The sequence below is a fragment of the Falco naumanni genome, chromosome 1 (genome assembly GCF_017639655.2).
Source record: "Falco naumanni isolate bFalNau1 chromosome 1, bFalNau1.pat, whole genome shotgun sequence".
Classification (NCBI taxonomy): Eukaryota; Metazoa; Chordata; class Aves; order Falconiformes; family Falconidae; genus Falco; species Falco naumanni.
Window position 1 is genome coordinate 16,119,479 of NC_054054.1, and position 17,547 is coordinate 16,137,025.

At 40.4% G+C, this 17,547-nt stretch overlaps 1 protein-coding gene across 6 annotated transcripts in view; it reads left to right on the forward strand.

Moving 5' to 3' along the window:
* Positions 1 to 17,547, forward strand: part of DCLK2 (doublecortin like kinase 2) — a 95,551-nt gene that overhangs the window by 39,836 nt on the left and 38,168 nt on the right. For 4 of the 6 annotated variants that reach the window (XR_005826134.1, XM_040582438.1, XM_040582437.1 and 1 more), the window contains exons 3-5: positions 7,388 to 7,490; positions 9,916 to 10,014; positions 11,340 to 11,390. Coding sequence is in view for 4 of the 6 variants with exons in the window: in XM_040582438.1 (XP_040438372.1) it covers positions 7,388 to 7,490; positions 9,916 to 10,014; positions 11,340 to 11,390 (253 nt within the window). In the remaining 2 variants the exon portion in view is untranslated. The remainder of the gene's footprint in view (positions 1 to 7,387; positions 7,491 to 9,915; positions 10,015 to 11,339; positions 11,391 to 17,547) is intronic. The other 2 variants (XR_005826140.1, XM_040582432.1) reach the window with 1 other exon arrangement.

Sequence of the window (17,547 nt, forward strand, 5' to 3'; positions counted from 1 at the left end):
GGAGACTTTTTTTTTTTTTTTTTTTGTCCTGGTCTGCTAATGACCTTATGGAGTTGGCTGTTGGGCAGGTCAGCGTGATGCATTACATAGTCCTCACAGCTACAGCCAGTAGGAAATGTGTCTAGAGTCTATCAAGCTCAGGGATGCGTGTCCTCAAGCTTTAGGACTCCCCAGCCTGCCCTATAGCTGTTTTGGATAGATGTGCCCACTCTTTGTAGCAGTTGAGCTCTTTCAAGCATTGTATCAGAGGTTAGTAGCTTGCTTACCCTTCTTTTGGTGTTGTGTAATTTCGTTTAGTTTGGGAATTCCCAGAGAGATTATGTAGTAGAACTGCCACAGAGAACATAAGCTGTTGAGGAACAGAAGTTTTTGAAAGTGTCAAGTGCACTTGGCCAGCGGAAATCCTAATCATTTGACCTGATTTTTCAGATTTAATACATATCTGATATAGCAGTGGGTTTCGTTGCTGTTCTTGAGTACAATGCGGACTTCTGTACTTGCCTGGCTCTTTAACAGTTTCTTTTTTGTCTGTTTCTAAATCACGTAGCACCCTTCCCTTCAACACTGTCCTTTCTACCAAATGAACAGGTTATTACTGGCAATTACAGGTGGTTTTTTTTTAAAGGGCATGTCAGGGGCTTTTGAAAAGTTTGACTTTTCTCTGTATTTCTGCTTCCTGGGTGTATTCTAGCTACCCAGCTGGCTGTTGTCTCGCTGTTTACTGAAGACATGTCGGGAAATGTGACTCAGTATAACCGGGCAAATAGCTGCCTTAAGCTAGTACCGAACCTCTTTTGTGCCAGTCTAGGCTTCAGTCGTGAAGGATACTGATGGCTTGGTAAGTAGTTAAGAATATTGGTTGAACACATACACCCCCTTTCCCTTGGCCAAGTTTTTCTGTGAAAGTGCAGAGACCCAGGAGAAGTCCTAAGGTAAGAAAATCCGTGTCAAAATCACAGTACTCTGTAGGAGAGGGAGGGAATGCCCTTTTCACCTTCCTTTTTTGAGTTCCTGAGGCTGCCCAGAGGAAACTCTTCCTTTTGAAAGTTAGGTCTGGCCCTGTCAGTGGTGGAACTGAAACAGCAAACAGCCAACTGACCTGTTTCTGCAGGAGTGCTTTCCTTGCCTTTTATGCTTTAGGACATGCGTAAACCCTTGAACTGTAAGCCTGACCGCTTCAAAAACACCGCGAGGGTTTTAATGAGACCATGTGGCAGTGAAGGCGAAGTGGCAGATGCTAACTTTTTTTGAAAGGGGGAACAAAAATGGTGATTACTAATATGACTTGACTGGGAAACCAGACAAATATTTGACTTTTTTTTTTTTTTTACTCAGAATAAAGGTTTAAGCAAGGGGCAAAAGGCAAAACCATCGGTACAGCATAGCTGCAATCTGTCCCAGTCCAAAATGAGTAATGTTTCTCAGCAGAAGTATGAAGACCTGTCACACTGAAAGCGGTAGCAGGGAGGTTTTATCTGATTTGTCATGCTGACATTTAAAAAATTATTCACATTCTTTTTCGGCAATTCATGGAAAAAACCTCACTGCATTTCTTTAAGAGTTTCAGCCTTAAATGCCTGTCACTACTGCAGAGCTAAAACGATTTTCACAAATCCAGCTGTTACTGTGCATGCCAGTTTTCCCATTTTCTTTTTGCCTTGTATGTTATGTACTTCCTTTTTTAAATATTTATGCCATATCCTGTTTTCTTGAAGTCCTTAGCTATAAATATTTCTCCCTGTTAAAACAAATACAAATAATCTTGCACATCTTTTTTAGTTCGGTTGTCTCAGTTCCATTTTCAGCTGATGAAAGAAATTTTGTCATCCAGAGCCGCTTTCCCCAGACTCAGGGTGTGGACTTAACGGTACAGCCCTGCTGCTGCTTACTTAAATTAAATCAGCCATACTAAATTGAGCCAAACTATCTGTCTTTACAGCTCTTGCTTCTGCATTTAGAATGAAGCATATTTGTAGAGCTGCAATAAATACAATTTATCCAGTGAGCTCCTGGCTGGAGGGTGTTGATATATGATTACAAAACTCTTTTTAGTGCTAAAGATTTGAGAGAGAATTTTTCAGAGTAATTTGAATAGTTTCAGTTTCTCTTTTTTTTTTTTTTTTTTGTATTTTTTTTCCCTCTGGAGGTTGGAAGGCAAATATCTTGTGGAAAAAGTTTTGTTTAAATTACTCATTTTTTTTAGTTGTAACTTCTTCATAAAGGACAACTATTAAATACCGGTTGAATTCTGTCTATAAGAGATCAACCATTGTTCTTGTTTCTTCTGGTGGAGATGTATATTCTGCTTGTTAGATTCAGAGGTGGGAGTACGGTTTGGTGTAAATTACATTTCTAGCCCCATGTGATGGTAATGGGAAAGGGATTTCTGTATGGGTCATGATTTGTATATTCTATTCCAGTAACTTGATCTGTCTGAAGAAGTATTTTTTTGGAAAGAGCAAACTTCTTTGGTTACAAATATTTGTCAGAAATGTAAATATATTTTAAAGAGTAAATGTGATGGGTGTATGTGACATTAAAACACCGCACTACTAGACAACAGGGGATCAGGAAAATTATTTTTCAAATACACGTGTTTGTCTCCCTTCCCTACGAACACCCCATTTTCACATTTTGACTTAAATTTTTGCCCATTCCTGTCAGTTTGTGTTTCTTTTTTTTTTTTTTCTTCTCCTGCTTGTAAACCACATTTTTGGGCTTTCAGCTGTGCTACTTTGAAGTGCTTTTACCATTAATGGTCCTGCAAGCTACTGTTAGTCATGCCGCTTCTGTAACATAATGCATATTTAGTAATGTGTACCTCTGTTCGAAAGGGTCTTTGTGGTTTTTTTTCCAAAACTTCATCCATTCAGTGTACCAAGATATCCTCAACTGCAGACAGGGGGAAGTTTTATGAGTAAAGACTGATTTTTTTATAACAAGCAATTCAAGTTTTGAATCACTAGATCACTGAGCCTCTTGTGTACTGCTTTGGGTTTCTTGCAATTGAAGGCAATTAGATTTAATTATCCTGGTGCTGCCCCTTAAATTATGTTGCCCTCTGATCTTTAGTCTAATGGTGAGCACAGCCTTTTTGAGCCCTCAGGAAGTGATGTCCAGAGTCATTTGCACTCAGAAAGCTATGGTGAGGATGATGCAGGTGAATGGATTCTGTTGAAACAGACACACAGGAATGCTGTGGGTGACATAAAATGTAATATTGTCTTCCAGTTACATTCATTCTGAAACTTTTCACACATTTTTGCTTTTCCCTGTTCCCTTGTATTCCTGCTTGTAATGCTAAGCTGTTACAAGTGTTTTTAAAGGACTGAGGACAATTCCAATCCTGTCGAAATAATGCACTTCTCTGCTGTGTACAGTGGCGTATTTTGAAAAAAAGCAATGCAACAAGACATCTTGAGAGTAGTTTGAGTTGTCAGAAGGGCACCAGTAAGTCACTTCTTGTTCTGAATAAAGAGAAGCCAGTGGAGTTACAAGCAGAACATAGGCAATGTTTCACTAGGAAAGCGTGTTGTATTTAGAAATAAATAAGAGTTTAACACATTTCAAACATGTTAATTGAAACATCCAGAGTTAACAAAATAACATTTTTCTAAAGTGTTCCTAAAGCAGTTTCTCACAGTATATGTCACTTTTTGGAGAGGGGTGATGGGGTGGTGTTGGTGGTGAAGAAATCAAGGAAGCGTGAAACTGCTTTGGTGTGAGCCTTTGTAGTGTTGGCTATGACGATAAGCCCTAAAAAACCCTCTTTGTGCAGCTCTGTATATGCCTTCCATTACAAAAAAGTCAGATTTTAAATAATTTTTTTTCTTGGGGCAAACAAATTGCTTTCATCTTGTTTTAAAAGAGCACTATCTGTGGTAATTAAAGCACAGACAGGGGAGAGACGTTCTGATTGAGCTTTACTGCGAGGCCCGTTGATGGAAAGCGTGGGTTCTAAATACTTGTGTAGAGCTTGTGTGGGTGTAAACTAGGAAGTGGCCTCATCTGAATCTCAAAAATGACCTAATGACTGTCATTTTTAAAAAGCTCTCAGTACTTGAAAATCAGATCTCATTTTGGTGCTAAACCACCTCAAGGTTTCCAAAGCTTTTTGCATTTTCAGCTTCATGCACAGAAGCTCATGGCATCAAGACGATCAAGAGAGTTGTTACTTGAATAAATGACTACATGTTTGACTATTTTTGCTATGGTACACTTATATACAGCTTTGCTAAGAGCATCTTTCTTTGAAAGGCATTTTAGGAAATATTTTGAAAGACTGAACAGTTCTTTTAGCACCAAGTGCAGCAGGACAAAGAATGGGTAAGACAAGAGTGTAGACACTTAGCGGAAAGAGAAGCAGCGTTTGGCATACGCAAGTTTGACAAACCAAATTTTGATCCCTACTTACTGGAATGACTGACATGATATTCATAGGCACAAGATCTACTGCTAGTGAAGCTCTAAAAAAAAAAAAGGTGTTCAAAGGTTTTTTTTGTTTTTAAAATTCTGAACTAATTGAATCTTGCTCAAAGCTATTAAAAAAATGCTATATGGTGTAAGTATAGATATTTTTTTGAGTGAAATTGTGTGATTTGCAAGTTAGACCACAGTGGACCTGCAGCATTTAAAACCCCATGCGAATGATTTATTCATTTCTGCTTTCTCCTAACAGTTTTTTGCACACTGAGCAAAAAACTGTTATCGTTAATTGCAGCATATACATTAATTTTAATTCTGTAGGAAACAAAGACTTTATTATAGTATCTGTTTGCACATTGGGAGCTGCTTCTTTGACTTTATTATGGTAAAGGCTTTCATGAAATTGGTTTTAAAAATACTTCCCTCATCTGGTAATGTGTGGTTATTTGGGATTGGTAAGTTCTAACAGATCTTTATTCCTTGTTGAATACACCTTTCCAATATTTTTTCCTTGTGTATTTTATGTGTAGCCAGTCCAGACTATTCATAGGGAGAAGGAGGACTTCTAGCATTCACCGCTGGCATATAGCGAGCATTTATGTAAACCTTTCTCATACTTGCATTGATGTGGCTTCCAGTTGTAAGTGTAGTTTAGTATCTTTTACAGTAAGCCCAAGTCTGTCTTGGTCTCTGGCTGACAGGTGGAAGTCACACAGGCCAGATACGCAGTGTGTAAGCAGGCTGAGAGGCTGGCCTTAGCCTGAGCTCCAGGACGGAGGTGCCGTTGCTCCACCTCCAGCCGTTTATCTGCTTACTGGTACTCATAACAACTCCGGTGTATTCTTGCCTGGAGAAACTGTATATACCTGAACGTGTGGGGAAGCACCTATGGAAATTAATACCTTTATTAAAGTTCTTCCCCTCCCCGGTAGCCATTTACAAAAGATTTTAAGGTACATCTGTCATCTTTTGCACACAGATCTGACCCTTCCATTGTAAAATTGCCCTGCAGATAACAAAAGGATGCTGCTGCATGCAGTTATATCCCTGTGTTATTTCCCAGTGTGACGTAAGAGCCATCATTCTCTCCTCTGTTACTCTCAGCTCAGATGTTAGGCTGGGTGGGTTAAGGGGTGAGGGCGAGGATTGGAATCGGAACAGAAAGATTAATTTTAGGCTTTGCTAAACCACATCACTTAACTCTAACCTGCTCAAAACAGCACCGCAAGGGCATTGGGGGCATAAGTAGAGCAGTGATGGGTAGGCAGAGCTTGTGAAAACGGCACCTGGTTTTTGGCCGTCTTTCGGTGTGAACCTTGCAGAACTCTGCCCGTGTCCAGCAGTGCTTCTGGGATGAGTGTTCTGAAAGCTGTCCCACCACTGTGCCTGTACTGGTGGGTTTGGGTTGGTGGCTGAATTCCTGAAACCTGTGGGTAATGTTAGTGAGTCCTCATATTAGTAGAGTTATTAAGCAGAGAGGAATAAATCCCACGTTAGCAAAACTATTCTTAAATTTGTATGGCCTTTTGAATCCAGTTATTACTGCCTCTTTGGTTAACTAGAAGCAGTGGTTTCAGGCACAGCTGAAAATGTCTCTCGTCAATGAGAGCAGGTTGTCACTGCAATGGTGTGGTAGCAATAAAAGTATTTTGGTGATGGCTGCAGTCCTTTAGCTGCATAACACAGTGACACGAATGCTGGCTGCTGCGTGTGGCACTGTAGTGAGGACCTTGCTGTAAGGGCACCGGCTGTTATTGCTGGGTTAGCTGCCATGACAACTGTGCTGCTGGTGCTGGTGCATGCCCTGTGTGGGTGTTCTTGCAGAAAGCTGAGGCTCATTGGTATTCCCAGTGTTTCTCGGAATACTGCAGGCAGTAGAGGCTCCTTCGTGTAGTTCTGCCAATATTTACTATTGTCACAGTGGGCAGAATATGCAAATGGTGTTGATAGGTGTCTGGGAAGGAAAAAAGCTAGCTTCCCTAAAAGCAGGTTTTTTTGTTTTACTTCTTTATTTACTTGATTTTATCAAATAGTTCTAACTCTCTTAGCTTCTACATAGCTTTTATTCCCAGACCTCATTAGCGTGTGCCATGTTAAAAAGAGTAGGGAAGAAATTACACTGTAAAATTTTAATCCGTTTATATTTAAAAAAATAGTTTGCTACGTGCAAACACTTTTTTCTTACAAGGTAGTTAGAATGAGTCCAGTGGGATTTCTTGTTATGGCATTTTAGGGGTTATGTTGTTTTTAAAGCAGACACTTGCTCCTTCACAAGCTGACTTTCACTGACTTTTGAGTGAGTGAGTTTTTTTCAAGGTCTTTGTTTTGGTGTTTTTAAAGAATGTCTAAAACATTTTTCTTTCTGGTATCCCCATCCTTCTTGAAATACATGGTAACATCATTACTGAAAGAAATAAGAATGGTCAGAGCTGCAAAGGGCATGGGAGGAGCTCTGTACCTTTTTTCTTGAATATGGAATACCTTTTAATAAAGAGAGGATTATTATTTTTTTTAACAGGACATTAAAACATGGAAGTTAAATGCCTCAGAGCATTAAAAAAAATAACTTGTAAATGGAGTCATTTTAATTCAACAGATTTTCCCATAAGCAATTAATGTAAGAATACGAGAAGCTTTGGTGTTTGAGTAGTGTTTGTAACTGGTCTCATCAGTCATCAGCATGCATGTGTAGTTCTAGGCATAAATCCAGGTGTTAAATGTAAGAGAAGGTGTTTTTGAAGGTGAGGGACAGTCGTATTTTACGTTCTTGACCCTAAGGTTTCCTGCATTACTGGGAGAGCTGAAGTACTTGAACTGGAGTGTTGCTGTCATTATAAAAGAATATTATAGTGGCACTGTGAAAATGAAAACACAAACTTACTGATTGTTGCAGACTAACTGCAGATTTAGTATTTGAAAGTGCTGCATTTGTTTATTTTGCTTTGTATATTTTGCTGTCAAGGTGACATGCCTGCAGGACTTCTTTGGAGATGATGACGTCTTCATTGCGTGTGGGCCTGAGAAATACCGGTATGCTCAGGATGACTTCGTGTTGGATCACAGTGGTAAGACTGTATATCCCAAACCCGCTGAAATAGTTAACCACATTGAGAACTATTGCCCCTACCCATGGCCCCACCATCCCCCTTTTCAATGCTCAAGAGTTGTGTAATTAAGGAAAATATACATGGGAATATATTTTCCTATGGATTAAAAAGTTTTTCTAAACAGTCATCTGGATTCTGTAAGTCTGTTAAAATGCACTAATAAATATGATATATTTTCTTAGAAAACAGACCCGGTCCCTAAATTTACATGGAAAACACCATTGAGTTTTAAAAGGTTCAGTCATGAATCCAATGAATCTAAAATATGTTTCAAAAGTTCACTTTTGATATCTGTGACTATAAGATGATTTCCATATTGCTGTTTTCATGAGATTCTTTTGAAAAATCACATATGTAACCATGCTCATTTCAGGTCTTGAGTTTTCCTGCTAGACAATTCACACATTTCAGTCTTGTCTGCTATAAGACCAAGTGTTGAGCCTGTTGATATTGCGAGGTTATAGGGGGTGCTGTTGGGTGGGGAAGGAGGTGAGACCAACTGAGACTTTGTGCCCAGGCTGTCTGCTGTTGACAGATCATGGATTTGACTTATGAAAGTTGATTTCTGTAAAGAGAAAATGTATAATGTAAGTTCAAGGAAAAAGCTCTCTACCAGGGAGTTTTAGAATTGGCTTGGCATGTCAAATCATATATATGTTGGGTTTTTCTCCGTGTTCATTGAGTCATGGAATTGTTTGGGTTGGAAGGGACCGTTAAAAGTCATCTAGTTCAGCGCTCCTGTGATGAGCAGGGACATCTTCAGCTAGATCAGATTACACACAGCCCTGTCCAACATGACCTTGAATGTTTCCCTGGATGGGGCATCTACAACTAATTTGAGCAACCTGTTCCAGTGCTTTACCTCCCTGATCATAAAAAATTTCTTCCTTCTATCTAGTCTGAATGTACCCTTTCTTATTTTAAAACTATTACCCCTTACCCTATCACTACAGGTGCAACAAGACATGTATTGGTTCAGCTGTAGAATCACCCTGATTTTCTTTTATGAAAAAGTTGATCTGTGGTAAAAAAAAAACTTGCCCTGGCAATAATCATCAGATTACTAAAGAGCTTCAGGTTGTGAAGGAGTGTGGGTGTGAGTGTGGAGCAAAAGCATCTGGTGTTTTTCTAATTTTTACAAATGCCATAATTTCATTACAAAATCTTGAGCTACATCAAGAAGTATAGGTATATATCTAACCAGTGGTCCATACATTTGGATGGATGGAGGATTTGGCTGGTTCCCATTCGGTTGTTATTGCCAGTATGCTGCTTTTCGAGAACTGCCTGTTTATGTTGATTCAGCGAGTGTGGAGGTGACAAGAAGGGTACTTTTTTAACATAGTTTTAGACTAGCTAAGATACGATTTTATGCTTACACAGGAATGGAAGAGTATGGTTGTATTAACTCACACTGCAAATCCCAGTCTTGGCAAAGTCATTATTTCCCTTGCAGATTTTTAAGGCTGTAACTTTGCTTCTTCCATTATGCCATTCACGGACTAATTGGACTCCTTTCCTTTCCAAGAACCCATGATGGAGGGATTTTTTTCCTCCTTTTGTCTGTTCAGCTTTGGTGGTCCCTGCTTCCTCTAACAACTCTAGAGATCTTAGTGGAGAAAAGCAGGTTAGGTACAGACTGGAACATGACTGGCAGGGCATCAGCTCTACTTACTATTTTTGATGGTGACGTGGCATCATAATGATAGCATTGATGACATAGTGATGAAGAACAGGGACAAAATTAGAGGGGAAATTTATATGATTCTGTTGGGAGTGATTTGCAGTGGGTGCTAACTATAGGAATTAAAATCTTTCCAAAATGTCAATGCATGTATGCCTATCGATTCCTTTCCCATCTAGACTGTCCTTTACTTAATGATATATAGCTGTTGGTAAGTGGCAATAATTATTGTCACAGCCTTTTGGAAACAGTAGTCATTTTTCACCTCCTTAAAAATTGGTCACAACATCAGTTTCTTACAAAAGAAGGTAAACGGGGCATGCTTTGCAGTTGCCTGGCATGAAGTTGTCATTATAGCATGCAGGATTTACTGAATTATCAGAGGAACCTTGGCATCGGCTGACTACTCTTTCAGCTGTGCGTAGGTACAAACATGAATTATAGTAATAACCCAGCTTCAAAACATGAAGAAATATTACATGCAGAATATTACATACAGTGTTTGAGTAGCTCAAATAATGTTGTATGGTGTGTAGGTTAAAGTTTTGAGATTCTCTTAGGAATTTGTTTCATTTAGTTGGGCAAGCACGTTTAGAAAACACTGATGTTCATTTTCTGGATAATAAACAGCAACAGTAGTGTTTGGAGGAAGACTGTAACATTGAACTGTTGTCAAAAATCTATCTGCTTGCATTGCAGAATGCCGTGTTATGAAGTCCTCTTATTCCCGATCTGGCATGAGGCATACTGGGTCCAAAAGTCCAGGACCTTCACGTCGAAGCAAATCACCTGCCTCAGGTACTGCCTCTAGGAAAGAGTTGAACATGTAAAATACATGAAACTTTGAATTTATTTAACGGAGTTAAAAACTGTTGGCTCTGTCTGAAGTAAGTGCACCATGCTTTGTTTCTTGAGGGAAGAAATATGGTTTTTTTCAGTTTATCTCATAGATTTAATACTGATTTGTAATAAAATTTGCATTCAGTTTTGAATCCTGAGAAGAAATCTGGTTTCTGTTTTTTAATTAACAAGCACAAAAAGTTTCATTTTATGAACATTGGAATAATTTGTACTAATTGTACACTTGGGATGTGTTTTCAGCATGGCAATTCATTTTCTTGAAGACAGGATGTTATGTGGTTAAATTCATGTTCATTGAACTAGAGTATATCCTTAGGTGTTTTGAAGTTGACAGGTTTCTCTCATATAAGCCCAATACTGTTGGAAATATAGGATTCTGCTGTTTCAAGTAATTTTAGGAGATGTTCTGGAATGTTATTGCCCATTAACAGAGAAAGTTGTTTTATTCTTCTTGTGCTTCCTGTACTTTCAAAGAAAGGTTCACATTGTGTTTTTACCAGCATTTTGGCTGAACACCGTATGTTCCAACCATTGAATTCTTTATGCAAGTAAACAGAAGGGAGAAACTTGGTTTTTTTCCTTTTTTTACCTCTGCATTTAATTTCTAAATACAATAAAAAATATTTTTTTCCCCTCAGACCTGGAGAAGTAGCCCTGAAATCAAACCATTGAATTCATAAATATACAATGCTCTGTTTTGAATGTAACTACACATGTAAGCTTCTGTGCGTGTATTCAGAATTGCAACACGTTCCATATTCTTGTTTCCATATCAATATTTCTTTTGCTTTATTGATGCTGGTTAAAGTAATTTTATGACTTTGGGTTCTTTCAAAGTGGCATATTTGTCATCTATTTATAATGGTTGAATATTAACCGAAAAGTTTCAAAGAAGGATTGCACTAACAACAAAGAGAAACATAGCATGAAGGGCAAGTTTCACAACTGATCTACATTTCATGCAATCCTATTAACCAGTGAGATCACATGGGATATCCATCAACAGTAAATTTTATGCAAAGCATTTAGAAATCAGTGCTGTCATTTCCTTACTTATTTCTACTTGGACAACCCTTTGGTTCGTTTAATTTGGAAAACTTATCCGAAGTGTCTAGTATTTATCCTTCTGTTTACTTGCCATTTTTTCTCATGTAGTCTTTACTTATCTTTATTTACCCTTCTTCCTTTCATGCATGTTCAGAGCTGTTTAATAACTTCTTTCCTTAATGTCTCTTTCCTTTGTGTCAAATATATGAGTACAGTAAAGAGGGGTGGCCACTACTCCAGTGCTTATTCTTCAGCAAAATCCCCAGGTGAGCCATTACTATTATGGCTGTATATCACTAGTGTGTCTCCTCCCTATCCATCTACCTGTATTCTTTTTGCTGTATTTGTGAATATTTTCAAGCTTGAAACACAGGTTTTGAATTTGGCAAACCAGAGACATTATGGGTGTAGGTTTTTGTTGAAGTAGATTAAGTGAAATAATATAAATGATGATTTATAGTTGTCGGACATCTGTAATGGTGTCAAAGTTAAATTTGTAAAGGTGTGATTTGACTACAAGTAGAAGAATATTCTGAGGAGCAATAAATTTGTATGTGTATTCTAAAGTGTATTATAATTGAAAACTTCAACTAGCGCAAAAAGACAGGGCTAATAGTTGCTAAAAAAAGCAGCACAAAAACACGCGTTACAGTTTTTCATTCTACTTGCAGTTTCTTACCTTCCTTTGTTTACTTGTATTATTTCGGCCTAAGCTCTAAAACACAGAGAAACCTCTTTGAACCTTCAGCTCAAACTGAAAGTATATCTAAAACAAGTAACATGCATTTTGATTAGCAAATAAGTTGAGACTTTGGATGATACTAGAAGTTAACAATTTAAAAGGTATTCATATTTTTTTTATCAGTTTTCAATATTCCAATATGCTAAAGAATTGTAGCCTAATAGATACTACTTAAAGAACAACAGAAAAGAATTTATCTTTTTTATATTCAGGCTGCTATATATCTTGAAAGAAACCTCATAAGAACTTAGAAAATAGATAAGAAAGGTAAGTTTTGCATGTACATGAAATAATCAGTAAATGAATAGCAGTGGACAGCAGACAGGTTTGTGCCAAAAATGAACACAGATGCTTGTGTGTTTCTTGAGGTTATTTAAAAAAAAAAAAATTAAAGTAGTGCTGTTTGAAACAACAGTGTCGTGTTTTAACCCCGGCTGGTAACTAAGCACCACTCAGCTGCTCACTTGCTTCCTCCCCCTGCAGCAGGATGGGAGAAGAGAAGAATTGAAAGGGTAAAAGTGAGAAAATTCCTGGGTTGAGATAAGAAGAGTTTAGTAACGGAAATAATAACAAGAACAAATTGTAATGAAAAGGAAAATAGCAATGAGAGGAACAGACAAGTGATGCAAATGAAAACAGTTGTTCAGCACCAACTGACCAATGCCCAGTCAGTCCCTGAGCAGTGGCCCCGCTCCAACCTTCCCCCAAGATTTATTGCTGGGCATGATTTCATATAGAATGCAATATCCCTAAAATACCCCTTTGGTCAGTTGGGGTCAGCTGTCCCAGCTGTGTCCCCTCTTGACGACTTGTGCACCCCCAGCCTGCTCACTGGCAGGGTGGTGTGATAAACAGAAAAGCCCTTGGCTCTGTGTAAGCGCTGCTCAGCAGTAATGGAAACATCCCTGAATTATCAACACAGTTTCCAGCACAAATCCAGGATGTAGCCCCATACCGGCTGCTACGAAGAAAATTAACAGTACCCCAGCCAAAACCAGCACATTCTCCACCCCTTATTTCATACCATTTACATCATGCTTAGGTGTCACGCTATCCAATACGTTCTCATTACCCACCACCACCTGTACCGTTCTTTGATATAATACATGCTCTCATTCCCATAGTCTATGGACCAGCCCTGTGAAATGTCTGCAAAATGTCCATAAATGTCCACAAAATGTCCACTGAGTTCATTTAGTCCATGACTTTAGGCTCTATCCATTATGGTGGTCGCTCAGGACAGGAGAGGTGGTGTGTTCTGTGGAGTTACTGGGCACCAAAGCCAGCTCGGGGCTGGTCACTGCTGTACTTGCACTGCTGCTTGCTTCTGCACACTGATTCAATACACCTTGTCCTTCAGTTTCTGTGACTTGTCGTGTGGGCTTTCCACCTTTCACAGCAGCTTTCCACCTTCAGTGTTTTCCCACAATCTGACAGGATTTATCCATAAACAGGGCATACTGCTTTTCATTTTCTGGTGATTTATTATACAGAAGGGCCTCTTCAGCATGAGTCATCTCCTCTGGCGACGCTCCAAAGTTTCAGCCCTCTGGCCAGTCCGTGATCAATTCCAGAATTCCTAGGCCGTTGGGTTTTCCTATTCAAGCCTGTTGCGTTGTTATCTGCGTGACTGACTTGTGCAGCATCAGTTGCGCTGTGTAGAGGGGACTCTCCCTTTGAACATCCAGCCGAACACAGGCAATCAAAGTCCCAAAAGGAGCTGTGCTTCAGTACCAACTACTTCTGAAGTGGCTTGAATTCCTTCACATGCTGCTAATACTTCTTTTTCAATTGGAGTCAGTCTCAAATCTCTTCAGGCTCTTTCTGCCAGAGGCTCCAGGTGGGGCTGTTATCCCTGGCTGAGGTGTAAAGCATGTTTTTCACATTTTGTCCTGTCTGGACTGGCCCAAGTGCTACCACGTGAACTATCTCCCATTTAGTTTGTTCTAAGCCTTGCTGCTGCTCAGGGCCCCATTCAAAGTCATTATTCTTCTGGGTCACTTGCTAGAGAGGACTTACGATCAGATTATAACCTAGAATATGCGTTCTCCAAAACCCCACGTCCACCTTAGAAAGCTTGTGTTTCTTTTTTGTTAGCTGATGGAGACAGCTGTTGTTTTATTAATCACATCTGTTGGGGTATGATGACGCTTATCTTGCCATTTTATTCTTAAAAACTGGATTTCCTGTGCAGGTCCTTTGACCTTACTTTCGTTTATAGCAAAACCAGCTCTCGAAAGAATCTAGATTCTTCTTCTCTCTTTCTCAAACACTTCTTCCACTGCATTGCCTTACACAATGATGTCGTCAATATATTGCAGGTGTTTGGGAGCTTCACCTGGTTCCAGTGCAGTCTGTAGCAGTCCATGACAGACGGTAGGACTGTGTTCTCATGCCTAGGGCAGTTGATTCCAGGTATACTGGATACCCCTCCATGTGAAAGCAAACTGTGGCCTGCACTGTGCTGCCAGAGGGATTGAGAAAAATGCATTGGCAGTGTCAGTTGTTGCATACCGTTTCGTGGCTCGTATTGGAGTTCTAGCATGTCTGGTACTGCAACACTTAGCAGCAGTGTGGCCTCATTCAGTCCTCAATTTTTGCACTGGGAACATGGGACTGTTAAATGCTGAATGAGTCTTACTGGTCAGTCCTTGGCTCTCCAGTGACCAGATCAACTTAGGACTCCCTGGTTCCCATCCATAATTGTTCTGATATTGTCGCTAGTGCAATGTCACGGTAGCAGTTGGCACCTGCTGTTCTTTAACTCGCAGCAACCCCATCACAGACAGATTCTCTGAGAGACCATGCAAGTTAGACAGCTGTTCAATCTTCTTCATACTCAAGGCAGCTAAACCAAAAGTCCACCAGTATTCTTTTGGGTCTTTGAAGTACCCTCTCCTGAGGAAGTCTGTGCCAAGGATACAGGGAGCCTCTGGACCAGTCACACAATAGGATGCTTTTGCTGCTCATTCCCAGTTAGGCTTATCTCAGCCTCCAACACAAACAGTTCTTGGGGTCCTCCCATCACTCCAGAAATACAGATGGATTCTGCCCCTTGTAATCCGATGGTATTAGAGTACACTGTGCACTGGTGTCCACTAGAGCTTTATAGTTTCATGGGGCTGACGTGCCAGGCCATCGAATTCACATGGTCCAGTAAACCCAGTTGTCCTGTTCCTCCACCTAGTTGAAGGCAGGGCCCTTCTGTTCCTGGCTGGAATATTCATTGCTTGATTTTTGTACTGCAAAACAGAAGTCCCTTCATCAAGGTCGAAAGACGATTAGCCCTTCTGCTCTGTCTGACAGACACTGGAGCAGTAGTTTTCCTGGATGGATGCTTTTTGTCTGTTGTTTCTCCTTGCAGTTCCTGTACCTGAGTGTCTAGTCTCCAGGTGGGTTCGCCATCCCACTTCCTCGTGTCCTCCCCCTGGTGACACAGGAAGAACTGCAGCATTGCACATGGTGTGCACCCCAGGTACCCATACCCTTGAACAGAAGGCGGCTGAGGCCTTGGTTGGAGTGAATGAGGAAGACCTATCCTCCTCGGCTTGCTCAGACATTTTGGGTCAGTCCCTCTACAGCTGAGACACAGGCCCACATGGAGGAAGCAAGATTATCTTCATATTCTTGGAAGTTATCTGGCCAGTTCATCTATATTTGGTGCCTCCATGTCTGTCCAGCTTATTATCGCCAGGGTGTGGGTGTATGACATCGGTGCGTTTTGTACAAGCTTTTGCTACGTGGACCTTGTGCAACAGATTTCATCCGGCTCTTTGGATGCCTGGGCATCATCTAGGTTGTTACAGATCATGTCCAACCTGGCTAATTCTGACAGAAACTGGATACATCCCTCAGTGTTGGTCCATTTTCTCTGGGCGTTTGCAAGTTCTTCCTTCACCTGTCCTTCACAATTGACAGGAGTCACCACCAAAGACTGAGGACTCCTGCCTTCTTTCCAGTCCCTTTGTCAATGGCCTTATCCTTAGCAAGAGACCCTGGCTTCATTGCCAGGCTCCGTTACCCTCTGATTCCTGACTACTAGCCCCAGTATCCCAGCATCAGAGTAACCAGCTGAGAACTACCTCACCTGGTTGACAGCTAAAATCTTTTTGTGTCTGTCGCAGCTCACTTAGGGATAGGGATCGGGTAGTTTGTGGCTCGTGATTTCAGTCTCTTCCTCCTCCTGCTCTTGTGACTGCTGTGCTGCAAAACAGGCTACCTCTTCCCAGTCTTTGTCCTGCTCCCTCTTAGAAGCTTCTTCATCCTTTACTAAATGAGCTGACTTCTAGTTTCATTGTTTCTTTTTAGTTATAGGGGTGACTGACAAGAGTGTCTGATTTTACCATAGTGTCCCTTGGTATGTTTTACCTCTCTTTTACCCGAGGGTGCTACATAATGTCAAGCAGTGTTTGGTAGGTGCTGGCCCGGGCCCAGCACGGTGCGGTAAGTTGTGCCTCTTTGGAACAGCCATGGAATTTATTATTATTTTTTTCCCAAACATTCTACTACTTCATCAGGATCCAGTAGTTGATTGGGAGTGCGGTTCCAGACCATTGGAGGTGAGAGGTTCTCCAGATGCCTGCCCGTATTCTCCCATGTGCCATGCCACCCATGACCATACCCTCGCGGAGCCTGGATCAGATTCCTAAATTGCTTATTAACCTTAGATAAAACTGATGCAATATTCTTAAGAAGTACCAATAGAAGTATCTTAACTACTCAAGTATGTTCAAGATACTGAGAAGCTGCTGTAGCAAGGGAGAAAACATCACAGAAGGAGGTAAAGAAGGTGCCATTCTGTATTTCTGAAAAAAAAAAAAACCAACAAAAAAACCCCAAACAAACAAACAAAAACAAACAAACAACCCCCCCCCCCCCCCCCCAAACAGAGGAAGAAGTATAACTGTTAAATTGTCTCCATGAGATGGTACCCAAAGTACAGAGCCCAAAATACCCGATTGAGCTCAAGGTCAGTGTTTTAATAACAAATCTCTCAGGCAAAACATCACTCATCACTACAGAGCACAGCAAACTGCAAAAGCCAACGCTGATCTTTCACGTGTACAGCAAAAAAAAAAAGAGCATGGTGCAGATCAGGTGAACTAATATTGAGAACAGATGAATCCGTATCTTGACCCACAACTGTTAACAGATACCAATCCCTTCTAAATACCTACAAATATTCTCCGGTCACTCTGTTATTATCTCAAACCCTGTGAGGTGGTGTTATTATCTCAAACCCATGTTAGGTACCAAAAAGTGCTGTTGTGGTTTAACCCCAGCCAGCAACCAAAGCACACGCATAGCTGCTCGCTCGCTCCCCTCCCCAGCAGGATGAGGGAAGAGGATGCAGTAATGGAAACATCCCTGAATTATCGACACAGTTTCCAGCGCAAATCCAAAGCATAGCCCCATACCAGCTACTATGAAGAAAATTGACTCTACCCCAGCCAAAACCTGCACACCAGCACAGTCTCCACACCTTATTCCATACCATTTACATCATGCTCTGGTCTCACACTATTTCATTACCCACCACTACCCTTCTCATCTGTGGATATAAGACTTGGCTATCAATCCATTCTGTGAGCTGTATAAAAGGAATTTGTGAACAAACAAAATTGTTTTCCTTCTGTAGTAATAGTTGGTCATTTGGAAGCAAATTCTTCTACTGAAATATC